The sequence below is a fragment of the Scardinius erythrophthalmus genome (assembly GCF_964197995.2).
Source record: "Scardinius erythrophthalmus genome assembly, chromosome: 13".
In the NCBI taxonomy this organism is placed as follows: domain Eukaryota; kingdom Metazoa; phylum Chordata; class Actinopteri; order Cypriniformes; family Leuciscidae; genus Scardinius; species Scardinius erythrophthalmus.
The window spans coordinates 17,611,980-17,638,714 of NC_138233.1; the positions used below are offsets into that span (position 1 = coordinate 17,611,980).

Consider the following 26,735-nt stretch of genomic DNA (forward strand, 5'->3'; position numbering starts at 1 on the left):
TTCAATAACTTTTTTCCATTCTTTTTTCATATTCTTTGTTAAAGAGTTATAAGCCATGAATCAAATCAATCAGCTTCAAGGTGAATCAAGAAAAAGAAAAAGGTTCAAGGTTCAAAGACTTCAAGGCTTTCATTAGGGAAAGAACTACAAATCTAGAATTAAATTCAAAGAGTCTCCATGACCTGTCATTTTATTTTTATCCAAAACAAGGCGATTTGAACATTATATAGCCCTAACACTCTCTTATGTTTCAGTCACACACTCTCTCACAAGTCCAAAACGGATTTGTAGAAGTAATAGCTACTGACGTTCAAGGAAATCCCTTATATGAACCATGTTGATTTGCTTCTACTAAATCGCCTACATCATTCTAGCCTGGCTAGCGTCAGACCTCGTCTCATTGAGACGTGGTCTGGGAACCACATGTTAATTTTCTCGTATTTGAGGCGTGGTTTACGATTATTGGGTTTAGCCGTTTATTGGGCGCTACGAATGTCTATCAAATGTGCCTGTACGTAGCTCATAGCCAATCGTTTCAATTATACCAGATGGGGTATGTAGAGCGACTGAAATTCGACGAGGAAGAAGACGAAGTAAACTTGCGTTCTAAACTACTTAGAACACTATCTAAGGCTGCATCGAAAGGTAACTTCGCGTCTGCTGCCATGTTGGATCCATAGATATAAACAAACTGCTTTGGTGTGTCGCATAGATGTCGTCATCATCTTGCTGCTCCCTCCCCGTTCTGTGATTGGTTCCCTTTTTGAGGGGAAAATCTGGTCCATGGTGTCCAGGCTGCCTAGCCGCGTGAATAAAATTGCGCTGTGCACAAGGCAGCCTGGAAAAACCCAGGCTAACATCATTCAGTGATTCACATTCTTTTGATACAATTTGCTTGTAAACAGATGTCATCAAAAATATATAACTTCCACCTCAAAGTATCTGTCTTTAATACTGTATAAGGTATTGTTAAAAAAAAATGTTTTTTAACTTTCAAGGCCTGGGGGGGGATCCCTTAAAACACTTTTCACACTCAAACTTATTTATTTAGTGTATATACATGCATCATTCACAGGAGAATTCTGTCATCTATTTGTTTTTTCAGAATTTTTACCATCTCGATGAATAGGCTAGTTTCATTGCTAATTTGTGTCCTAAATACAAATGTTGAAATACTATTTTTTAACTGCAATGTGATAAATAAATATATATATATATGCTCACAAGTGGTATTTACCTTGATTTCGAGTCTTTGTTTTCTTCACACATCAAGTCTCATATTTAATCTCAATCATGGTCTTGACACTGATGTATCCTTGGTAAGAAAGAAAAGGTTTAACATGTTTTATATTGTTAAAACTCAACCCCTAGGACATAAACATGACAACTCAGATCGAATTCAATCCATGCGTTTGCTCAAAATATAGTCTCATCATCAAATGAAAAAATAACCTAACTATTTTGACTGCGCGGTCCCTTTAAATATTCATGAACACAACGCTGTCATGTGACAAAACACGGATGTGAAAAGTTGCATGACAGATCTCGTGATCAGTGATGCCCTTATAATGTGAAGGAATTGTATTATGTCTATTGAGTATTGTAATATGATTCCAATAGTATTTGCCATCATTTGTTTGCTTCCTCTAAATCAAGCTGCTCTTCCCTTGGTGATCAACACTTGGCATTTTAAGAATGCAGCTGGAGCAGGTGAGAGTCTGAGACCATGGTCATGACTGCACCGTGTGTAACTGTATAGCTTTGAGGGATGTGTAGCTAGGATCTTCTGTGGTTTCTCTCTGTAGCCTGGAGCTCGCTTCAGAAGGGTGGCTCGGTTCTGGACGCGGTGGAGAGCGGTTGCGCGAAGTGTGAGCTCGAGCAGTGTGATGGCAGCGTCGGGTTCGGCGGGAGCCCGGATGAGCGGGGAGAGACCACCCTTGACGCGATGATAATGAATGGGTAGGTTCTAAGGCAAATATTTGAAAATAATAATATACAATTATAATATTATACAATAAAAATAGCTATTTAGCTCCGCCCATTCCCACGATGAACCAGTGAGTCGTAACGTTACTGAATTCGGAAACGCATAACGTTACTAGCATACTAACTTACTAACTTACTCTTACTATTTCTGCCATAGAAATATGTGGTAAGTAGTAGTAAGAGTAAGTTACACTAGTATGGGATTCCAAATTCAGCAATAGGTCTCTCCCTATGGTTTCAAAATTTGCAATTATATATAGGTAGTTTTATATTTATCCATTGTTTAGAATTCTTTTCTGCTGTTCGCAATGCTTCATGGGATTGTACCTTTGTATTTTGTCAGATTTTCAAATACTTTGCTTCAAATCAAATTTTGTGGTGTTGTGATTGGCTGGATTTATGGCTTACAATGCTTTAACAAAGACCTTTTTATAAATCCCTATGGTAAAAATTAATGGAAAAAATACTTCCAGAACCAGCATCTCTGAAAATTTTGGCAGGCACTGTTGCAGCGATCTCACATGTCGTGTCTCAGGTTATTCTGCCCTTGCACCGAAAAACACGTAATCAGAGAAGGGGGCTGCATCCGACACTGCATACTTCCTTTCTATGTAGTTGGCGAAAAACAGTATGTGAAAAAATGTCATAGTAGTCATAAAAGAGTAGGCAAAAAGTACCCGGATGACCTCCTAGTTCCAGCGAGATTCAGAAGTGTGCATATGATGACACTTTACTATCCCATGAGGCCACAGGAGAGGATTTGTGAATGACGGTGAAGCGACGCAACTAACGGATAACAGCATGATGAATGTAGTATGCCCAGATTACATTCATACTACACAAATTCTTACTATATACAACATACTTTTTTAGCTGTCATGAAGTAATTACTTTTTCAAAATAAATACCTACTCAAGAGAGTATGCGATCTCGGACACAGCCGAGATGTCATTGAAGAAGGAGGAGAAGTTACTTTGATTAAAGATTCTGAGATCACATGAAATATATATATATATATATATATATATATTTTTATCTCTACAGATAAATCATATATAATAAATAATGTAATATTCCATAAAAAATAAGAATTGTCATATCTTGATATCATGGTGACTTAAATAAAATAAAAATAAAAACATTGTGACCATAGGCAAGCACCCAAGGAAAACTATTTTTCATTTATTTTAACCAATCATAAAAATCGATTGAGATTCAGGAACCTCTCTGATTACGGTGGGTGGTTGTACACACACATCTACCGTTATGTTTAGCATTACAACATAACATAACACAAAAGCTTACTAATTATGAAGTTTTTACATTAAGTGTTTGTCATTATAGTTTGCCTAGTTACTGTAAAGTATCCTGTGTCTGTTTGCTATATGTCCCATGTTCAGTGACACAATGGAAGTGGGGGCAGTGGGAGACCTACGCAGGGTCAAAAATGCTGTTGGTGTTGCCCGAGCCGTGATGGAACACACAGAGCACACCTTCATAGTGGGAGAATCAGGTAGGAACTGTACATTTAGTTGTCACTCCATTCACAAATAAATCATGTGGCTGCAACTCAGTGATCAAGAGGTTCGGCCGGGGGGGGAAATGTAATCACAGATGGAGCGATTTGAGAATTAAACATTTGTTTTTAACTCTTTATTTCTCTAAATTATGTGTATATAGATACTAGAGGCTCATTCAGATTTTATATCAGCTTTACACTTTGTAGTTCAATCTATAATTTTGTGCCATTCTATTAATTCCATCTGCTCTCTTAATTAAAATTAGAGTACTAAAACAGCTTTCTTTCTGTATGCCTGGCTGCTTAACATCCACATTACAATAAAAAAGGCTGAGTAAGCATTCCCTGCTCCATTTTTGCTCTTTCCTGTGTCTGTTTATTTCAAATCAGCTCTACTATGTGATTCAGTTTGTTCAAATCGCCCCTGCTATATGAAGTTTAGTAGTACTGAAAATAACCTTTTTTTCTGTCTTCATGCAGCCACAATCTTTGCACAAAACATGGGCTTCATGTCTGAGGAATTGTCAGCCAACCAATCAATAGCTATTTTCTCCAAGTGGTTGCAGCAGAATTGTCAACCCAACTATAGAAAGGTGAGTCCCTAAAACCAGGAACCTCGATGTAATCATCACTGCAGGCTTTCCCTTTTAAGTTCTTAAGCACCTTTGGCAACTTCAAACATGGATTTAGAAGATGATCTGTGGCAGATAAACCGTTTCGATATACTTCAAATGAACCAAACACCTTTGAAAGATTTTTTTTTTTTTTTTTAAGTTTCAGTCAGTGTGTTATGGTTAGAACCAGAATTGCATGTGCTTTACGAGACTTGCTTTACATTGAGAAGCAGTCATGTTTACCTCAATTCATGCAGGATTTGTTGAGAAGTTTTGGAAGGATATCATTGTAATCACTGACTAGAAATTATGCACCGCGAAACAAAGCAATGAATAATGCATAGTGAGATTCATGAAGAATACAATGGTTGATTCCTACATTCTGCTATTGGCACAATCAAAGCCCTATGGAAATATGCGAAACAATGCTCTGAATACATTATTTTTTGTGTTTTCAGAGTCAGATTAAACTGTAAGGTTTGTTGGCTATATAAATCAGATCTTCAAAAATCTGAATTTCCCCAGAAAACTTTAAGGTGGATAAAGCAAATCAAGGAGCAACATGAAAAATGGATAGCCTTGCTTATGTAATGCTAATTTTAAAACGTTAGTCATAAAAAAACAACTTTGTTCTGTGTCCCAGATCAAAGCATGATTTGAAGCAACATCACTTGTTTATCTTGTCTTTTTTATTTTACAGAATGTTTTTCCAGACCCTTCCAAATCATGTGGGCCGTACAAGCTCAACGCTAAGTCGCGGAGGCCAAAGCATCCGAAAGGAAATTTTGACCCCAGTTCTCATGACACAATTGGTAATTATTCTTAAGATTATACGTGTTTATTTATTGTAAAGCCAAGATTAGATAGATAGATAGATAGATAGTTAGATGGATAGATAGATGATAAGTCTTTAGACAAAGAAATCTGTTGGTGCAAATGTGTTTTTCTTAATGCAGACTTGGGTCCACAGAGTATCAAGCTCATTAGTTTTCATTTGCATAATGAAAAGGAAGCATGATAAATGGGCTGAATGCCTTGAGGACATATTTGAAAACCACTGCTTGTTTCAATCCATTGATGCATATGATCTTAGATGATGTTACATTCTCACCGGTAATTTTGATTAGGAATGATTGTGATTGGTAAGAACGGACAGGTGGCTGCTGCAACATCCACCAATGGAGCAACACATAAGATACCAGGGTGAGTGTGACAGCTTGTTAGAATGTCTCAAGTGTCCTATATTGAAGTCAGAATACATTAGCGTTTCAAAAAACTTCAGTTATTTTAGCTTTGCAGTTGTTCAGTAGTGACAGAAATAGGTTTCCAGTCCCCTGTCAACAGAGCTTTAGTTAAGTATATGTATGCTGATCTGTAGTCGTGTAGGCGATTCACCAGTGGCTGGAGCCGGGGCTTATGCCGACAGCACAGCGGGGGGAGCGGCTGCCACAGGGGATGGAGACATCATGATGCGTTTCCTTCCTAGGTAATTACCATTCTTGAGGTCGTTTTATTAGCATCAACAGAAAAGAAAACTGGTATGAAGTGCATTGATAAAATAAATGTGATTCTATAGAAATATCTGATTGAAACCTTTTATTAAAAATGTTTGTTTTTGGTCAAAGTTTTCTAGCTGTTGATTTAATGAGAAATGGAGCCCAACCCACTGTTGCCTGTAAGCTGGCCATATCCAGAATCAAGAAGTACTACCCCGATTTCTTTGGAGCACTTATTTGTGCCAATACTACTGGTGGATATGGTAAATGCTAATGTCTAATGTTTGCTTCTTATACAGAATTAGTATAAAATCTGTTATAAGAATCATGAAATTCATTGTCAAAAAACCCTTCTTTTATTCAAAGGTGCAGCTTGTAACAAGCGTCCTGGGTTCAGCCAGTTCCCCTTCATGGTGGTTAACCCACAGACAAACCAACCTCAGTTGCAGAAGGTGGACTGCTTTTAATTGCCAGCATTTTGTTTTAATTTTTGATTGGTATATGCCTTATGATCATTGTTCACATTGCACTACTTTGTTATATATAAAAAAAAATCTGTTGTAAGATCTGAGAAATACATTAAGCTCTGGAATGTCTTTTAACTTGCACAACTGTATGTTTCCACAGAAATCAGGAAAAGATGTTTATTGGAAATACTTTTTCAAAACAAATTTGTATTAAAGATTTACTATGACAGAATACATGTGTTTACATCATTTTGAACATAAACAAGAATTACTTTAAAAGTATTTTTAATACATTTAAATAAAAGATGCAATGTCCAACTCATGTTGTGGATTCAGCAGCCAGGGAGAACTGAGATGCCAGGGCCGTTCTCAGCCCACTGGAAGAAGTTACATTGCTTGCCCATTTTAACTGGGCATGTGTAGAAGTTGCGGCCGTTATTCGGTCCCAGTTTTAGAACGGTCTTCATAAGAGTCCGTTTGCCATGATGACACGTGGGAAAATGCAGGTCTGCCCACTGTTGCAAGAATCACAGTTGAAATAAGTACAAACCTCCAATTCTAGTTTTAGTTTCAAATAAAATTTATTTAATTTTACAAAAAAATTCTTTGAAACTTACCTCAAAGAAGTTACACTGAGTCCCTCGGGGTAAGGAGCAGGTGTAGAACTGCCTGCCTTTGTTTTCTCCTTCCTTATTGACCACCCTCAGGTTGCATGGTCGGTGATGACTACTGCAGCAGGGGGTTGTGGGTAGGGATGCTTCATTGCTCTGTGTGCCCCTGATTAGTTGAGTGAGATGTTATTTTATTCAAAATCAACTGTATTATTTATTTTACATTGTGCCATTCAACAAAGAAATTTTTCACCCACAAATTCTGTCATAATAATACTCACCCTCAAACCTGTATATTTATCTTTCAATAGAAAGAAAGATAGTTTGAAGAATGTCTGTCCATGCAATTAAAGTCAATGGGGTCCAAAACAACACTGTCTGGACCCCATTCAATTTTAATGTACGGACAAAAAAAAAATTATAATAAAAGTTGTATATGTATACATTTCAAAATATTGTTTTTTTTCTCTATGTACCACAGAATAAAAGTCATACAGGTTTGAAATGACATGAGGGTGAATACATGATGACAGGTGAATTATCAATTTATTCTAGTATATATTTTTACATGTTGTCAAATCATACTTGCGGGTATTTTTTAGTTTTATTAATGAATAAAAATATCAGTACTTCACTGACACATCTTGTCACAGGCAAAACACTAACTGCACTCGCTCACCTTGAGGAGCCTACAGAAAGCGATCCATTCGTGGTTTTCATTCTCTTGTTAGGCTGACTGTGGTCTGCTAGAGATTCTCTCTTATAGGGCTCATTGCCTTTGAATTGCATCCCACTCTTGTCATTACTGGGACTCCTCTGCTGCCAGTAGTCGTGTGTGCTCAGACCCCTCATTGTCTCTGGTGCATGTGCCTGGTTAATGGCAGGACTTGAAGGAGAGTCAGGTTTTGCACTGAGGTTGGTTAGGACTAGAGTGGTGGTCCCAAATGCAGTCCTACGATTCATCTTTATTTCCTGCAGGGGTTTGCTAAAACTGTTGCAGGGGTAGCGGATCAGGTCTTGACTCAAAGGTGAATGTTCCAGCTTTGTGGGCTCTATAAGTACTCAGAAAAGAGAGAGAAAGTTAGATATGAACTATGTTTGAAATCTTTTACTTTAAATGTGCAGGTTTGAAACTTACCCTCTGGTCTAGGGCTCATACAAGCATCACAATACTTGTTGATTGGTCTGTTGATTAGAGTGCAAAGGGAACATGCCCACTCTTCCTCTTCTCGTTTCGCCACATCATCATTGTTGCTCATTCCTCCCTGATAAGCCCATCCAATCAGACTGTTGCGAGTTGGGAGTTTACTATCAAAGTAAAGAATCAGCAACTGGATTCTCATGTATAAATGTGTGTATATAAATAGGTGGCTATTAGGGGTGTAACAATATATTGCAGTGCAAAAATGCAACAATGTCTATTATGGATGATGGATAGTTACAATGTGTCCTGATGGATAGTTCATCCAAAAAGAAAGCTAAGACATTTAATTTAACATCAGATATGGTAGGGGTGGTGATCTTCCCAAAATTTAATTTCACAATCTTATAACAAACAATCACGATCCACAATCTGAATTGTGATCTTCCCAATTTTGAGATGTACTATCGAGAATATCCAGACTGGACAAGCCTATGGACTTATCTATTTGCACAATTTAAAATACAGTATTGCATTAAACAATCAGTTGTCAAAATAGTCATTAAACGCAGAGTTAAACTTTGAAACATTGCATGGTCTTAACTGTTAGCCTGGCAAGCCAGACCTACATCAAGATGTTAGGTCTGGAAACTCACCATAGACGCGGTTTAATCCGAGAGGGCGGGATAAACGGCTGTCTTTCAAATTCCCTCTGCACGCAATAGGACAGCGCTTCAACCAACCAGATCGTTTTCCCAACAGCGGAGCTTAGTTGATAGATTCAACTTTTGCCATATCTGGCCGGCAAAATGACGAACACATCTTCCTTTTTTTAAGAATGACTTAAGTGCCGTTCTTTGCTCTTTTCTCAAAGAAAAACTTAACTCCAAGTCCTCCAGAGTCGCGGCCAAAGCCGATTCGAAAGACCGTTGTTCTCCATCAGCAGCTGCCATTTTGTTTTCAAGTAGCAGCAGCCAGGTAACCGTCGCAACTCTGTCGTGTATGTTAAGCCCGCCCCCGCCTACTCTATACACAACGTGATTGGCCTGACCCAATCTGGGTTTTTGCAGCGAGAAGGTTTATTGAGAGTTGCTAGACCCACCTGGCTGCGAAATACATTTTGCTGCCGCTAGGGTGCGTCTAGATTTCTAGGCTACTTAACTGTATGAATTAAATATACTTTGATTCTTATTATTCAGTCAAGAGCAGTGAGTGATTTTGTCTTTTGTTTAACATTGAACCAGACAGCAGCAGGTATTTGCATTAGGCTTTAAGACCAAATGTATGGATCTAATATAATGACACGCATCCAATTTCTTTCCCAGTTGTTTATTCACTTTAGACATAACTGACTTATTATAGTCGCCAAGACGGACATTGACATTTTTGTGTATATTTGACCATTTAGGCGCGCGCCTGAAACACTAAGTATACTCTGCTCATCCGCTCAAGTACCGTTAGCTTCGTCTTGCAGCACGCACACAGAAAGCATGAGGACCAGTCTCTTTCGTAGTTTACTGTGCTTATATAATAACTCTTTTTAAAATAAAGCATGTCCAGCAGTAGACAGCATTTTACAACAGTCACATTACATGATTCGACAGATTTGGACATTCATTTTAGGCTTTTAAAGCAGGGCGAAAGCACACTGCTTTAAAGGTCCCATATTGTCAATAATGACATTTTCAAAAATGAAGTTTCAAAAATCGAAACTAGATTTGATGGCCGAGTGCAGGCGGTAAGGTACTCGTGTGTGTGCGGGTTGCGGGAGAATAAAACGATTTGCGGGACACCCGCAAAATAGAAACATATAAAAATAAAACATCTAAAAACAAATCAATTGTTATTCATATGTTGCACAAAACCAACAAGAATAATTAAAACTAAATAAAAACAATTTACAGGCCTGACCGAGTTTCTATTTATAACATGTTTGCAGCGTTGAGCAATTTAGCCAATCACAGACATATGTGTTGATTTCTTGAACTAAAGGCCAATGAGATGCATCCACTCACCGCTCTGGTAAATCCTCTGATAAGAACAAAACGATCAGCTTTACTGATAATAACAGAGCGTTGTGAGATCGCGATGAACTGAGATATCAGCTTTTTAGGAATTATTAAGGGTGCGCACTTTGCGCTGCTTCTGTCATGCCAAACCATGCACGTAGTAGCCTATGCTTGCTTTTATGTTAAATTAACAGTGGTTTGTGAATTTTTATGCTTTAATAACAAATAATGTATCACCATCATTACATGTGTTTTATTTACCTTACTTGTGAGCATCACCAAGCCACAGCAGGCTACAGCACACACGACTCAGAAAAGAACAGGCCAATCAGAAGAGAGGCTCATGAATATTAAGTAGACTGGCCAAAATGGACCTTTTCTTGGCAAAACTCCTGAGAAAGGAGCTGTAAAAATATATTGAGTGGTTTTTGGTACTTATACCGCAAATATATATTCTTAAGGACATCAAAACCTAAAATAAAACTTCAGAAAGCTGTACAATATGGGACCTTTAAAGGAAAGGAACGGCATGTGGCACAATGATCATTTATCACAACGAATCACAACGAACCCAAAATAAAAACTGAAACAAAAATATGATTCATCGCACACCCCTACCGCTGGTGTTTTTCAAACAGTACACCACGCATGAAGATGCATGATATAATTTGGCCAGTCAGCACAGCCATCTAGTAGGCAGTCATTGCTGTATTTTAACATTATTACAAGGACATAAAAGATCTCTACGATTCGCTTGAAAAGTAAATCATGGACATCTTCAAGATAGATCACAATATAAAATCGTCTGATTGCCCACCCCTGAGATATGGTAATGGTGCATCAAATATGGTAAACCCAGAAGGTGTCACATTTGAGCTTCAACGTTTATTAATTATTACATAAAAAAAAACATATTTAAAACTTTAAATGCATGTAGTCAGGGAAAGGCATTTGTTTATACCATAATTCTGTATTTTTAGTAGTGCTGGGCGGTTTGACCAAAAATCAACATCACGATTTTTTTCTAAATTATACCGGTTTCACGGTTTTTTGTTTTTTTTTTTCAAGCATGATGGGTGTTAACCACATTTTCTACTGAGTGAGAGAGGAAATACTGCAGTAGATTTACTTATAATGCCATATTTTATTGTCATGAGTGAATATTATAGAAAAAATCCACACTAATATTAATAATACAGGTTTGCAAGGCTGTTTACAAAGAGGTGCCAGCAGGACGCGCTTTAGGAGCGGCAGAAACAGTGGTTTCCCCGGTAACGGCTGTACACAAAGCAGCAACGCTCATAAACACTGCTTTATCAGGAAAGATAAAGAAAGATTCAATCGTAATAACAAAGAAACTTTTCTAAAGACCGTCAGTTCACTTCAGATACGTTAATACAGTATAAAAACACGCGCGCCGCGAGAAAAAAGACACTCTCACCCCCACACGTCTCGTGCCCATTCTAGTCAATGCTTGTGTTTCAGATCGAAGCTTCCGGCTCTCCGCGCCGCTTCGCTAAATATAGGCGCCTAGTCTATTTTGACGCACCGCGTGGAGGACGGAATAAAACCTTGTCGCAGCTGTAATGCGCCGCAGACGTGTGTTGTAAATGAGGGGTGAGACTGTGTCGCGCAGCGCCGCGTTCCGATTAAAGCGACATACACCGGTATTGCGGTATATTAAAAATTCATATCGTAACAAAAATAAACACCGGTATTCGGTATGAACCGGTAAACCGCCCAGCACTAATTTTTAGCTAAGCAGAATCATGAACATGTCTATTCTGGTGTCACCATTACCCTGTGAATGGGAAGACGGACCAAGTCCACCCCTGATGTAATACCAAATTTAGCATTTTAATAAACAGTACTTTTGTTAACTATGTGTTAGAAGTAATAAATAAAAACATTTTAAACACTATTTTGGCTTTGCAGTGAATCATGAGATCAGTATATCATTTATCGAACTGAATCATGACACAAGTGTATTGTTAGACGGCGCTGATCCACTTGTCCGACACGACTGTCGCGTGGTGTCGCGACGCCTCCCCACATTGGTACGTTGATGGGCGTTTACCGCTATGGGCGTGGTTTTGACCGAGTGGGAAATGTAGCGTATCAGAACAGAGGACCTGCAAGAGACTTCCCTCCGTCTCCATATGCTCTACTTCTATTGGATAGACGCGCCGCGTTTGACGGACTTCATTTGCATAAAGATGGGCATCGGCCAGCTTTTTGACGCGCAGCACTTTTTCAAATGAAGCGCCGCCTTCCCGGAATGCTTTGCGGGTGCGACAAAGTCGCGTGACGTCACCCATAGGAATATAGTGGAGCGTGGCGCGACAGAAGTGTCGCACGGACAAGTGGATCAGCGCCGTTACTCCCCTAGTAGCCATGAGAAGAGGTGAAGCTAACCTGATGTTCACTTCACTTGGATCACCCGTTTGACAGCGCTGACAGTAGTATGTCATTCTACCGTTGTCTCCCAGTCGACAGACGGTGACAGTTCCGCTGCACTGGCCACAGTTTGGACGTTTATACACCTTGTAATGCTTGTAAAGTGGGGATCCATTCTTTCTACACTGTTTTGGAAAGAACAGAAATAAAATATACACATATAAAATAAAACACAGATCTGACAAAAAAAACATAAAATCGCAAATTTGTTGTCCAGAATAATGAAGAGAGAAAAAAATACCTTATAAAATAGGAGTGTGAAATCTCGTGTCATCTTCACAAGATGATGAACTTGTTCACTTGTCAACTGCTTGACCTTTAAAAGCACAGAAGAAATAATAGATAAAAAAAATAAAAATAAATATTTTAAATAAGGTGTAAAACATCCATTCAACTGTAACATCCAACAGAGATATTGATTTTTGTGTTGGAACTGCACAAAGCAAAATGTACCTTGACAGCAGGGTTAAGGCCACTGTCGAAGAGCGCTTCGTTTTTAATTATGTTTCCTACACCAGGTAGGACAGCCTGATCCAACAGAACATCACAGAGCATTCTCGCACTCTCCCTCTTTACAGCTTCCACCGCCCGAGAGAAACTAAATTTAGGTGAACAGATATCGAGAGCCTCCATGGCTTTAACTTTCTGCTCACAGTCATCTGAGAGTCTAGGGGAAGCAAACAGAATTACTATTTCCTGGGGAGTCAGAATCGTTGAAGGCTCAGTGTAAAAATGAAAAGAGTTCAGGCTGTCTGGATCACGCTGAGTTATGATAGTCTGGAATTTAATCCAGTATAGCTAGAGTTTCTGTGACAGGGAAGTTGCCTGCTTGAAACCTGCACTTGATAAACTGACCTCCCAGATGTACATTAGAATAAAGTTCTTCACATGGAAGGACTTTTAAAGATGCAATCTAATCCAGGATTAAATGTTATACTTATCCCATAATACAAATGTTATAACCATAATTTGAGCCATTAGAAGACATTTTACCTGATTTCTGCAGTTGTGTCAAAGAAACAGACAGCATCATTGGTAAGTTGAATAACCAGCACTGGGGTTTTTCCTTTCAAGTCTTTCTCCAGGGGGTTTATCCTCAAGGAACCATTCATGCCGAAGTGCAGTCTAAACCCAAAACACATATAAAGTGAACTTAAAAGGATTACCCTTTTTTAATGAAAATTAATTTCTATCACCTTGCCAGTCATTTGTGATTACTGGAAAAGGATTTTCATATATCATTTATTAAATATGTGACAGATTTTCATTTGTAGGTCAAGTACACATTTTTAGATTTAAACCACTTTGAGGCCCACATGAAAGAGATATTAGCTAGAAACATTTGCCTCACTATCAATCACACAGACAGTTACCCTCAAAGGACAGACTGATGCTAATCACACTAACCTGCTAGAGAGCAAACTCAGCACTTACAAAGAAAATCTAGGCAATGAAATATTTTAGAGCACAATAAGAGAGACTAGGCAAATGTTTTCACTTAGCCTATTTCTTTTTTTTTTTTTTTTTACTTTTTCATGACTTACAAGGTTGTGATTTCATTGATATTTCCAGGTTTTCCACGAGAGTGGAAACTGTATACCAAACCAACATTTAATGATTTTTTTAATATTTGAGAGCATTAAACAAATATGTATGTCTATATTTGAGATATATATATATATATATATATATATATATATATATATATATATATATATATATATATATATATATATATATATATATATATATACACACACACACAAACGCTATACTGCAAGTTGCCCTTTAAAATAAAAAATAAAAATAAAAAAAAGCCCTGCTACAGTCTGCAAAGCATTGTAATGGTAAATCAGAACATAATTTCATGACTTGAGTGCTTTTCAAATCTAAACAGGGCTCTGGGAAGCAAGCCAGAAAATTTCAATCTGCCTTCATCAGTGAAGAAACTTTAATTTGGTCCATGACCTCTAACAAATCACTACATTAAATAATAATTTAAAACACAAAGCAGAAATGAATTCATTTGAGTTTACTACAAACCTCAGAGCTCTGGAGCCAAAATACATGAACAGCTCTTTCCCCAGTGTCTCCACCCCTGTGAACTCACAGCCCATTAAGCTTTGGAAAGAGCTCCTCCTGGTACTGGTCTCAGACTGAAATAGAAAGAAAACAAGTAAACATTCACATATTTGTCATTTACGCAGGTCTGCTACATCATCAGCTGAACTGTCATGCACTTACTGATTTATTGCTTTCATTTCCTCGTATGTCTAAAACTTTCTGTCCCTTTTGAACTCTTGCACGAATCCTCTCTCCATTTAAAGTGCATCCCGGACCCTCGACCATTGTGAAATGTATCACTCTCTATAAGCAAAGAACGAACAAATCTGATCGAATATCAAAAAGGTCGCTAGTGTTTGTTCCAACAAGCGAACAGAAAGAACCCGCCAGATCATTCAAATCTGCGGCTGCGCAAGCGACATGCGTCGAGACGTCAGTACATGCGTCACGGCGTAAAAACGTAACTTGTTTATAAGGGTAAGCTATGTTGTCTAATTAACAGTAACTTCATTATATTATAAACCTTTTTTTTTTTTACATTTTCAATGTGATTATATAATAAGTAGCCTATTTGTGAAAAATAAATAGGCCTATATTCAAATAAATATATTTCTTAGGGAAATAGCCTACCATTCCATTGAATAATTTTACTGGAATAATTTCCAGTTTTCACGGAAAAAACTGATTGATATTTAATATTTAACACACTAAAGTTAAGGTTTGGGCCTATATTAAATTATTACTACAGGCTATATATCCTTAGAAGCCTCATCACAATTTATTCAGTGAAAAAAATATGCTCTGTCAAGTGTACATGATCAATGTATTCATTTCTTGAGTTACTGCAAATACTTCAGTCAGTAGCCTATGTTTGGCTGAAATAAACAGTGAAAAGAAGTTCAGAGTTATTCTACACTCAATTTAACTCAGAAGTGGTTACTGTCTGTCTGGGCTTTTGTGTGCAGGACAGGTCAGGACCCTCTCCTCTGTCCCCAGTGAGAAGGTCCTTCTCATCACAGAGTCCAAGACCATGTTCTTGGTTGGCTTTTCGGAGACCTGTCTTTAGTGTTCCACGGAAACAAAAAATAACAGCACAGTTGTGAATCCACACAGAAGTTTCATTTTTGCAGAACTTTTCCTTTTGCAGAACAATTGATATCCAAATCTTACTTGAGCTGCAGTAAGGACCCAAGTGCATGGGGGGTGCTGTTGGGGTGGCATACAGCAGGTCACTCTGCTTATCCTGCCACAAAACATTCTTAAAACAGCCATGACAGAGACCACTGAGGAATACAGGCCATTCACAGCACAGCTGTCCAATGTTTACCTTACCATCCTGGCCCTCTTCTGCTTCAAACTTTTCATAAGAATTACCCTTAATCTACTCACACACTTCTACATCATCAAAGGCAACCGCAAGGAGGCTGCCCGGATTTCAGCTGAGTTCTATGAGAATGGTCAAGGCCAAGGGCATGGTAAGTAGAGCGTGCGCTTACATCACTGCTGTGGATTTCATTTCCTATTGCCAGCATTTTGCCCTTTCATGATGGCCTGCTTGCTAGGAGGATATACATGGAGCATGGGGAATATTATTATTGCGCAATGGTTTTACTGCATGCAGTGTTGATTTATTTATTCATAATAGCTATCATTGCATGTGATAAGGACCACGACAGGGAGTACCAGTTTACTTTATGGTATTTTAGGTAAGCTTTTTAAACACTTCAGTTCACGAGGTATCATTTCTGCATTACAAAGCACACTCTTAAAATTCATATTTGTATGCTTTGCATCACAGCAGGCTACCTACGATCACATGACCACAGATCCTAAACATGCAACATCAAGCACATTGAAGTTCACAAAGTATGCATGCAACCAAAGCCCAGGAATGGCTGCCAGGCTGCTGTTTACAGTGTTGTATAAATAGAATTGAGGCCATGCACCCCCGTCCCCTTTGACTACACAAGAAAGCAGTTATCATGCGTCTATCAAGCATTTGTGCAGCCAGACGCTTGTCTGCTAAGTTTGAGTAGTGCAGTCGTTGCCACAGTAGTGAGGGCTTTTGGTGTAAACAAGTTGTCTCGCAGAGGATCGCAGAAAACTGCTTCTCCAAGTTTAAGATCAGGGAGAGAGGAACAGAGATGGGGGAAAGTCACAGGGGATTGCCGTAGTCTGGCATTTACTAAGCAACTTAAGTAGGGCAACTGAGATAAAAACACCAGACAGCTGTGACTCTTTTAAAGCATTTTTTGAAGAAAATTATAAAAGGAGAAAACATTTTCCTGAAGGGACACAAGCTCTGTCAAAGTGGAAGTCTTGCTGAGCTGGTTAACCAGCCAAGGTTGGTACTTTGAGATGTTTTTGTGTGTACGTGGATTGACTTACAATATCCTGAGTGCAAAAGTGAGCTGTGTTCTTGAATGTGCAGACTAAAAGAAGAAAAATTGAAAGAAACGGATAGTCAACAGAGAGTCGGTCCTATTTATGTTTCGAACTCGAAGGATAGTATTATACTATAGTTGAGTTAGTGATGAAGGGAGGTGACGATGATGATGATGACGTGTGGAATGCATCAGCAGTTATACTGGATATTGACTCAGGTGTGTACACGCTAGCATATCAGTGTGATGGTGCTATACATGTACTGTATGCAGTGAAAATCTAGAAAAATCCCACTTACATCTGAAAATAAACATAAATTAATGTTTTAAAATAAAGAAACATAGTGACAGTGTATTAACATTAAATATTAAAAGGAAAGTTCACCCAAAAATGAAAATTCTGTCAAAAATGACTCAACCTCATGTCGTTCCAAATCCGTAAGACTTTCGTTCATCTTCGGAAAACAAATGAAGACATTTTTAATGAAATCTGAGCGATTTCTATCCCTTCATTAACAGCTACTGTATCCAACTACCACTTTGACGCTTCAAGAAGTTCATAAGACATCATAAAACAATCCATATGAATTGAGCAGTTTAGTCCAAAATGTCTGAACTCTGAAGAGACAATATCTTTATAGGATGAACAGATTGAATTTAGGCTTTTATTCACATAATGTTTACTTTATATGTTTATATTATAAACATTCATAAATGCACACATCAGTTGTGGTAAACGCAAGCTCAAGCATGTTCACTTGATGCGTAAGAACCAATGAGGTTCATTCTCATGTGTTACGCGGCACGTAAACCAATGAGGTTTGATCTCACGCGTCGAGCAGGTTAAGTTGAGCTTAACATTCTCTGATCAATGTTTGGAACTATACGGTTATCCGGACCATACCTATTTGGGTAGGGTTAGGGTTAGGTTAACCGTATAGTACATTTACGTGTGGTCACGTGTGGTCCGGATAACCGTATAGTACCCAATGTTTATATGTGAATAAAAGCCTAAATTAAATCTGTTCATCATATAAAGCAATTGTGTCTCTTGAGAAAATTTTGACTAAACCACTCAATTAATATGGATTAGTTTTGCGATCTCTTTATAAACTTTTTTGAAACGTCAAAGTGTCAGTGTAGCTGTTTATGGAGGACAGAAAGCTTTCAGATTTCATCAAAAAGATCTTAATTTGTGTTATGAAGATGAACGAAAGTCTGACATGACATGAGGGTGAGTAAATGATGAAAGAATTTTCATTTTTGGGTTAACTAACCCTGCAATATATATATTTGTGGTATTTATACCATGTAGTCAAATTGAACACACACACACACACACACACACACACACACACACACACACACACACACACACACACACACACACACACACACACACAATTAATTTCTACATTCCCTGGCAAATCACTATTTTTATTCTTCTCCAGGGTCTTGGGCAGACCGTTCTCCTCTTCATGATGCTGCCAGCCAAGGACGTCTGCTGGCCCTCAAGACCCTCATTGCTCAGGTAATTTCTCATTTAAATGACCTTTAGTTCAACTGTTAGATAAGAAATATGTACTTGTATTAATGTGTGTAGTATTTCTACCATGTAGTCACATGCACTCTACTGGATTAGTAATGAAATACACATTTGGTGTCGAGGTGAACGCTGCAATCCATTATGCATCTTAGTGAAAGGGCATTACTGCCACCATCTGGAATAAAAGAATCCTGCACATTCAAATGCAATATTCATTTCTCTTAATCTGTCCTCAGGGCCACAGCGTGAATGTGCTGACAATAGACCACATTAGCCCTCTTCATGAGGCATGCATAGGGAGCCATGTTGCCTGTGCCAGAACCCTGATAGATGCTGGAGCCAACGTTAGTCTCTGCAGGGCTGCTTGGTAACACTTTCATTTCAGAGGTCTTGATTAGCAATGGCCTAGGCTTCTTTTACTGGGTTAAGCATATTTGCTAAATATATTGCCTGTGTTACACTGAAATACAGTATATGTTTATTTATTTTGTTTAACTTATTATGTGTGTTAAAATATATTTTATTGTATCAATTCAATTATGGATTCTATAAAAATACAGTAGCTTTTTTGTTATATTGCCTAATAATTATATAATGTTTTATATTATATTATATTATATTATATTATATTATATTATATTATATTATATTATATTATATGGTAATAACAAACCATAAAATGTGAGATAAAAGGGTTTTTTCCCAGCATTTCAGTCATTTTGTGAAACATGCTGTTCTGTGTGTTCAGGTAAATGTGACAACTATAGATGGTGTGACTCCATTGTTTCATGCCTGCTCAGCTGGCAGTTTGGCATGTCTAGAGCTGCTCTTGCAGAGTGACGCCAGACCACATGCCCTGGCTATATTCCAGCCTTCACCCATCCATGAGGCAGTCAGCATGGGTGGGTATAAGATTGACACAGAGTAGCCTACCATAGTCCCACACAAATCAAAATTAGGGCTAATAACTATGGTACTCTAATTAGCTGACTTCCTTATAGACTTTTGAAGTTTTTAATATGACATGGTTTTATATGGTCTCTTTCAAAAGGTCACAGCAAGTGTGTGGAGGCGCTGGTTGCATGGGGTGTGGATGTGGATTATGAAATCCCTCACATGGGCACCCCTCTCTACAGTGCTTGTCGGTGTAAGGAGTTCATATGTGCCCGCATGCTGCTTGATGGAGGTAAACATGGCAAAATTCACACTAGCTGTGCGGACAAACAAAGCAGTTTTATGACAACCTGACAATGAGTAATTCATTTTTAAACTTTAGTGGAGAGTCAGTATGTCAGTACATTTATATGGACAATGCTGAAAGTAAATATAAAGTGGAGTTCAGTGAGCGAGTCAGATGTTGATTTAGTTGATTTGATTTAGACGGAGCGTCAGCTCAGTGTCAGACTGGTTTAAACCAGTTAATGTGAATGAAAGCAGTTCATAAAAAAGAATCTCATCACAGAATGTAAACTCACATTCATAACTCGAGTTCAATCAATCGATCAAACATTATTTCAAACAAAGAAATATCACCAATGGAATTTTGAAAATCAAAATGGATTATAAATAATGTTGACAACATTAATTAATACTGCATATAATTTTAAGACGCTTTCATAAAAGCCAAACTAAATAAGAGGTGTTTATGTTTAAAAATATCAATATTTTTTGCACCTCTCACTTTTTCTAGGAATATAATGGCTGAATACAGCATCACTAGACGAACCAGACAATCTCAGGGGCCTTCCTGCATCATAGACTGAGAGCATTTTTTAAAAGTCATGGTGCAAGTCTATGTAGTTCCTTATAAACTAATCAAAGAATTTGAAAAGCAATTTGAAAACTAACAGGTAAGGGGGTTAATATGATTTCTTGTGCCATGCGTAGAGCTGCAGATTCATTCCAGAAGGTTAAACTAATATAACTGTGATATAAATGATCACATATAACTTATAGGCCTATATCGGTTCTATTCTATCTGTGTATTGTTTTAACCGATATATTGCCCGCTACTAGTTCACACAAAAAATTAGGCTTAATATTCGTAAAATAACCCATACTGTGCTAATATTTTACTGCATTTTCACCATCACAGGTGCAAATGTGCAGAAAGGCGCACATATGGAGACTCCTCTACATGCAGCAGCCCAGAAAGACTGTGTAAGCATAGTTAAGCTTCTGCTGGAATTTGGGGCAGATGTAAATGCACGCAACCTGGAGTATAAACGGCCCGTAGATGTTGCTCCTCCAGGGAGCCTTACAGAGGGCTTCCTATTGATTTATGAAGGTGAGTTAAATGTGCAGCAGCATTATAGACTCAAAAGTGATGTTTTGTTTTGACTTTTGCATGTTTTACTGCATCAGCCCTCACCAGCTTGTTCCTTTTGCAGCGACACCCCGTTCTCTACGCCAGCTGTGCCGTCAGCAAATCAGGGAGAGTTTGGGACGTTCCCGACTACATCTTCTACCACATTTACCCCTCCCTAATGCTATGAAGAACTTTCTACAATATAGATGATCTCATTATGTTTACTGGCAGGCCATTTTAGGATTATCGTATTGTTTGATAGTTTTAAATAAAAGCTGTTTCACTTTTTTCCAATTAATAATAATCTTTGTGGCCTGATTTGACAAGAAGCCAGTGATGTCAATAAATACTTAAATAAAGGTACCTCATCTTGTTTATCTTACTTTAACTTTTTCCACTTTAAACTATCTAATTCCAAGATTAGAAGTCACCATGAAATAAAAATGTACAATTCTTATTTTTTTTATAGAATATTGCAGCATTTATTATAAATGATTTATTCGCACTGGAAGGATTTTGTGATTGAGACAGCGCTGAAAATGGGCGACTCCCTGATCAGTGCCCTGTCTACTGAACTAGGGAGCTGATTGGGAGGCACCACTTGTCACTCACATGAGACTGTTACAGTATTGTGAAGCATGTGATATGTTCTTCTGATGTAATATGGAAGTTACCTGTGTACATGCTATTTGTTGATAATAAAGCATTAAAAAAAAGATTGCAGCAATAGCGAAACACAGTTGTCCCACCCTACATTTTTTTTTTCTTGTTCAGAATCTGTTTTACTTGGGTATACGTCACAATAGGGGGAGAAAAGACTATTGCAACTTCCATTGCATGCGGTCTTTAAAACTAAAAAGCATATTGAGCGAAGTCTGATCGTCTAGCTATTTATAGGTGTTGAACTCCGAGCCTGTCACATGCACAGCCATTCTTTGAGGCCAAACAAAATAAACCTGCACAAAGAATCATGGGAGAAAAGTGTCCGTCAGTTGTAGGGCTACCCTTTGAAATCTTTCATTCCAAAGAGCCCTTTGAAGTGAGCAGTTTTGAGCACTTTGGTTTGAAACGACCCTTCAATATTAAGGCAATGATTGTTCTGACTCCGAAGTGCCCTTCAGAGGTGGATTTATCACGTTTGGAAATTGGAACGCAGCCCATCAATAGACCACATACAGAGCAGCGCCATGACAGGTAGGAGGGATATGTGCTGCGTCCCAATTCACCTACACTATGCCCTAAATGTATGTACTCTTTTTGTGAAGAAAAAGTACATACTTTTGAGGGTGCAGCAGAAGAGTAAGCTTTGGGACATAGCCTACTATCACGTCATAAAATTGCGTTTTTAACGTTTTCTCTCTGTTGCTACACGCATCATGTCGCCATAAACTGGGATGTCAATCATCTTGTCACAGTTAAAATCTTCCACCTTTTATTTCATTTAATTTCCTACCGTACTGAATAAAAGAAGTTGCACGGGCACTATGCAGATAATTCTCCTCATAAAAATGGAAATAGTAGACCATCTGGGACTTCTGGCACTTACTCTTTTCAACACGCTTTGGGACACATTTATATTAATCTCATATAGGCTACTATTTAGAATGGATATTTGGCCTATGGACATTGGGACACAGTGTTAGTGTGTTTTCATTTAGCGGGGTTGTATTTTTTTGCAGTGATTCGTCAGCAGTACAATCCAAAAACACAATACAAATATGTCTAGCCCTGCGTCAATTGATGACACATTGATGTCCCCATCCTAAACAGTAATTGAGATTAATAAGCAGGTCCGAAACATAGGTCCCAAAGCATGTTGAAAAGAGTAGGCCCAGAAGTTCCCGGATGGTCTAGCCTATAGGCTACTATTTCCAGTGGATTTTCGAAGTGTGGATCGTGCTCACTACAGTATGTGAGTTACAGCTAATATTGCCCATTAAGCTTTGGAGGATCCAGATCAGAACTACAATCACGAGTAAAAAGTGTTCAGAAAACAACAAAACATGGCAGATGTTCTCTTCGATACAGTAGAAAATGAAATTAAATTAAATGTGGAGGATTTTATCTTTGACAAGATGATTGACAGGTCAGTTTACGTGATAGGATGCTTGTGACAAAGCGACAGAGAGCAACCGTTAAAAGACTGAATTGTATGACGATAGGATGTCCCAAAACACGTCTACTCTTCTGCTACACTCTCAAAGGTATGTACTTTTTCTTCACAAAAAGATTACATACTTTTAGGGCGTATTATAAGTAGGCGAACTGAGACGCAGCAGCAGGGCCGTGCAGAGACCTCTGGAGGGGCAGGTGCTCAAAGTATAAAAGGGGGCACATGGAACAAGGCTTTAAATAGGGCTGTGATCAAAATACAGTAACAGGGTTTTTACATCCTCAAAATGAGGCGGAGGTGGTAAAAATCCTAATAATGTATTTTAATAATAAGATAATTAAATTCGTATTTTTTTGTAGATCATCATAGCCTAATGTGTTTCCCACATTATTTTTGTTGGTGGAGCTTGGTATCTGTAGGGGGGTCCGGGGGCATGCCCCCCCGGAAGAAAATTTTGTACATTTTAAAGATAAATTCATTAATTTGCTGCACTTTGAGTCACCCGAATCCACTGTTAAAAATAAATAATCCACCCGCAAAACCGCCCATATTCTTTGATTTAAATATCTGCATCTGATCATCACATTACAATTATTCAAATTCTCAGTGTTAAGCATGATAATGTGGTAACATATCACACTGAAGTAGGCTGATTTAAAACGAACATTTATTTAAAATAAAAGTTCTTCTTTTGGCAAAATTACATTTCCTTAATAGCCTAAACAGAGGCTTTACTCCCTTCAAACTTAAATTGTCAATGTTTCATTACATCACTTTGAAAACACTAATTTTTTGTACCTTTTAAAAAGGGCATTTTTCCACTAATTTTATTAAATGTATGCTCCATCTTTCATTTCAAATTCTTAAATTTGATCAATATATTCAATTAAAATAATAAGACACTAGGCTGTTACCAATCAAATTAAATAATTAACATTGAAAAATTATAACTGTAGTAATTTGGATTATTTTAAATATTTTTGAATATACAAATAAGGAATGTTGAAAAGAATGATACTTTATGAAACTAAACCGCCAGTAGGAGGCGGCAGGCGACCGTCTTAATGAGCGAGTCATTGAGTCATTCATTCAAACGATTCATTTAAACGGCTGATTTATTCAGAATGAGGCAGTTTATGAATGGGTAATTGAATCTTTGACTCAACCGATTCGTTCAAAATGCTGAATCATTCAGTAATGCAACAAGTGTTGCTGTGAGATTCGTGATGGTTCTTGATCTTTGTTTGGAACTATTTTCGCTGCTGAAACATAACAAAAATAATCATTGCGTCTAAAATGTAAATGACTTAATTTTAACTATTTGTTTATTGACCTGCTATGAAATCAGACTCGGTTTCAATCTTGATGGCATTCAGGAAAACAGTTACTTCTATAGCCTAACGTTACACACAGCAATATAAACAACATCTCTGCATGCTCTCTTCACGTCGTCCTTGTAAAATAATAATAAGTAAACGAACATCAAAATCACTTCGCTGAGAATGAAACGCCACTTACCAGCAGCCACAGATTTGAAGACATCCTCTGGTAGTGCGCATAGGAATGAGGTGAAAGGTCATCATGTGGGTCATTTTATTTACGGCTAAATTATTATTAATTAATTAAATAAATATATTTGTTTGACAGGGAAGCTGTGCGCAAACAGGAATATATATTATTTTTCAAAAATAGAAAAAAAGCACCCCAGAAAAAAGGGCACTTTCTCTCCAGGAATAAAAAGGGCAGGTGCTCAAGCCCCCTTTGATGTCTATGTGTGCACGTGCCTGCGCAGCAGTCTATCCCTCACAGCCTGGCTCCTTTCTTTTACTGTCTATGCCTGGCTCTCATTCCCGTTAAAAACCAGAGATGGCGCTGCTGTGAATAAGGTCTACACTGTACAGATCAATGATCTGCCAGCAGGTGGCAGCACATCAACTTCAGCGCGTGTCCCCGGGCTTGTTTCCATGCAACTCTCTTCGCCAAACAAACGAATCGTTTCTGTCGTCACCCTTACTTAGAAATGGCCTATTCACAGTCGCCTAAGAAAGCTGGTATACCACGAGAGGTTTTGAAATGGCTGCAAAGTCTTGATTTATCGTTTTTTCCAAAAAACGTCCGCAGGTGAGTACGTTTGAGAAGATAACAGCGTCTCTGCAGTCGCACAAGCTTCAACAATTTAGCGGATCTCTATGTATTTGAACATAAAATCTTAAATATGGCATATCGCTTGTTAGTTTAGATTTCTAATCAAGTATTACATCATTTCAGTTCTATTTCTTATTGAAAAATAAACAAATATGAATTACCATTAAAGATTAAATGTGCTATACACGTGCCTTGCTCTTTTTTTTGACCAAAGAGACTTTTCCAACGGATACCTAGTGGCGGAAATATTTTCCTGGTATTTCCCAGAGGATTTTCATATGCACTCCTATGACAATGGAACTTCCGTGGCTACCAAACAATCAAACTGGTCCCAGATCGAGAAAGTGAGTTTGATACCCTGCAGAAATGATCACCAAATGACATGAAAATAATTGTTAATTTAATTTGTATTAATGTTCTTTGATATGTCTATTATGCTTTGGCCTTTTTTCTTCTTAAAATATTCCAGTTTAATAAAGATCTTGTCTCTTTGGTTGTTTAAAAGTTTATTGTGAAGCAAAACATCAGTCTGATGAAGGAGATCATAGATGGCACAATCCACTGTAAACCTGGAGCTGCAGAGCTTCTTGTGCAGGAGATTTACAGCATTCTGACCAACAGAAGGTGAGCTTTCCATTTTACTTTCTCATCAGATTATATACACCAAATTATAACCAAATAGCATTTTTGCCATTGTTGTTGAAAACTCTTCTGGTATATAAAGCCCACTTCTCATGATATAATCCATTTCCGATGGATAAAAATAAATGCTTTAAGTGTGTAATATAAATTTGATTTCGTAATGAGTCACATATGCTTCAAAGGCTAAGGACTAATTAATGTCACACCTTGTCTTCATTTGGGTTGTTTTTTGCTTCCTGTAGGATCCAAACCATCCAGAAGGTGGAGCAAGGCTTCACAGACAAGGCTTATCAAGACCACTTGCCCATGGTGGCTCGTTCCACAGCCTCAGTGGCCATAAAGAGCAACTTGAGACTCAGTGAGGTTATAGCTGAACCAAGCATTTTCACCAACCAGTGCAAGGTCCTTGCAATCATACACAGGCACATAGAACAGAGAAAAGAGGAAAGAACCCAAGACCCAAGTGAGTAACACTCGTTGACTCATTTCTGTTTGCCTCAAGATGTGTGTCATGTGAAAGGATGTGTTATTGTATAGTTTGTCATATTTTCAGTAAACAGTACATTGAATTTTCTGTGTGTACTTCTTGATAGAACGATTTGATGTTAAGCCCACTCTTGGAGAACAGGCTGTCAGATTGTCTCCACTGTTAGCCCACAAGAGCGAGCCAAACCTGCTGATGAACACCAGTCAAGCAGCTTGTTAAGTGCCTGGCCCTGCATTCCCAACAGAAGGATGAGATATACGTAAGCCAAAAGTCTTAATCAGGGTTCCTCAAATCCGGTCCTGAAGGGCCACTGCCCTACAGAGTTTAGCTCAAACTCTGAAAACTCACCTACCTGTGGCTGTGTCTGCAATCGCCCCCTATACCCTCATTCACTATTCCCTACATTATACGCACGGGTGTCTGTTTAGTCCATGAGACCGTAGGATGTCCCATTTCTCATTTTAGGTTTCAGAAGGGTTGCCTTCAGACCCCCTTTGCGGTCGAGATGCGCCCTCGCACTTTGTCAGAGCCTACACTGAAGCGAGCTCCACAGCAGACTTCCCTATTTAAGGGTAGGGGGGGTGATTTCGGACCCAGCCTGTGATCCTGAAGACCTTGATTAGTTTGCTCGGGTGTGTTTGATCAGGGTTGGAGCTAAACTCTGCAGGGCATTGGCCCTCCAGGGCAAGATTTGAGGAACCATTTGCTGCATCCGAAATTGCATACTATCTTGAGTAGGTACTCAT

General features: G+C 38.2%; 4 protein-coding genes across 8 annotated transcripts in view; 3 read left to right on the forward strand and 1 right to left on the reverse strand.

The window, feature by feature from the left end:
* Nucleotides 1-1,507: 1,507 nt before the first annotated feature.
* On the forward strand, nt 1,508-6,410 carry aga (aspartylglucosaminidase). Its single transcript, XM_081383113.1, has 10 exons — nt 1,508-1,710; nt 1,806-1,959; nt 3,387-3,499; nt 3,986-4,098; nt 4,820-4,931; nt 5,247-5,322; nt 5,498-5,605; nt 5,745-5,878; nt 5,982-6,067; nt 6,243-6,410. The coding sequence occupies exons 1-10, from the start codon at nt 1,587-1,589 to the stop codon at nt 6,294-6,296; spliced, it is 1,074 nt and encodes a 357-aa protein (XP_081239239.1). The 5' UTR covers nt 1,508-1,586; the 3' UTR covers nt 6,297-6,410.
* Nucleotides 6,159-14,811, reverse strand: neil3 (nei-like DNA glycosylase 3). Of its 2 annotated transcripts, none has more exons than XM_081383112.1 (10): nt 14,545-14,811; nt 14,344-14,456; nt 13,294-13,425; nt 12,754-12,967; nt 12,542-12,616; nt 12,259-12,425; nt 7,832-8,001; nt 7,373-7,745; nt 6,700-6,859; nt 6,159-6,597 (listed from the first exon to the last, which is right to left on the reverse strand). In XM_081383112.1, exons 1-10 carry the CDS (start codon nt 14,647-14,649, stop codon nt 6,415-6,417), a joined length of 1,692 nt encoding a protein of 563 aa, XP_081239238.1. In that variant the 5' UTR covers nt 14,650-14,811; the 3' UTR covers nt 6,159-6,414. The 2 variants fall into 2 exon arrangements, with proteins under 2 accessions (XP_081239238.1, XP_081239237.1); XM_081383111.1 differs by having other exon boundaries at nt 6,412-6,597; nt 7,373-7,754.
* Nucleotides 14,812-15,568: 757 nt separating this feature from the next.
* Nucleotides 15,569-21,337, forward strand: asb5a (ankyrin repeat and SOCS box containing 5a). 3 transcript variants are annotated; one of them, XM_081382597.1, is made up of 8 exons: nt 15,943-16,708; nt 16,796-16,967; nt 18,200-18,279; nt 18,531-18,638; nt 19,043-19,196; nt 19,346-19,480; nt 20,390-20,581; nt 20,685-21,337. In XM_081382597.1, exons 2-8 carry the CDS (start codon nt 16,898-16,900, stop codon nt 20,810-20,812), a joined length of 867 nt encoding a protein of 288 aa, XP_081238723.1. In that variant the 5' UTR covers nt 15,943-16,708; nt 16,796-16,897; the 3' UTR covers nt 20,813-21,337. The 3 variants fall into 3 exon arrangements, with proteins under 3 accessions (XP_081238722.1, XP_081238723.1, XP_081238724.1); XM_081382596.1 differs by lacking the exons at nt 15,943-16,708; nt 16,796-16,967 and adding an exon at nt 15,569-15,839; XM_081382598.1 differs by lacking the exon at nt 15,943-16,708 and having other exon boundaries at nt 16,735-16,967.
* Nucleotides 21,338-24,478: 3,141 nt separating this feature from the next.
* spata4 (spermatogenesis associated 4) overlaps nt 24,479-26,735 on the forward strand; it is a 4,884-nt gene continuing 2,627 nt past the window's right edge. For both annotated transcript variants that reach the window (XR_014031347.1, XM_081382490.1), the window contains exons 1-5: nt 24,479-24,836; nt 25,075-25,204; nt 25,366-25,484; nt 25,745-25,965; nt 26,096-26,248. Coding sequence is in view for 1 of the 2 variants with exons in the window: in XM_081382490.1 (XP_081238616.1) it covers nt 24,736-24,836; nt 25,075-25,204; nt 25,366-25,484; nt 25,745-25,965; nt 26,096-26,208 (684 nt within the window). In the remaining variant the exon portion in view is untranslated. The remainder of the gene's footprint in view (nt 24,837-25,074; nt 25,205-25,365; nt 25,485-25,744; nt 25,966-26,095; nt 26,249-26,735) is intronic.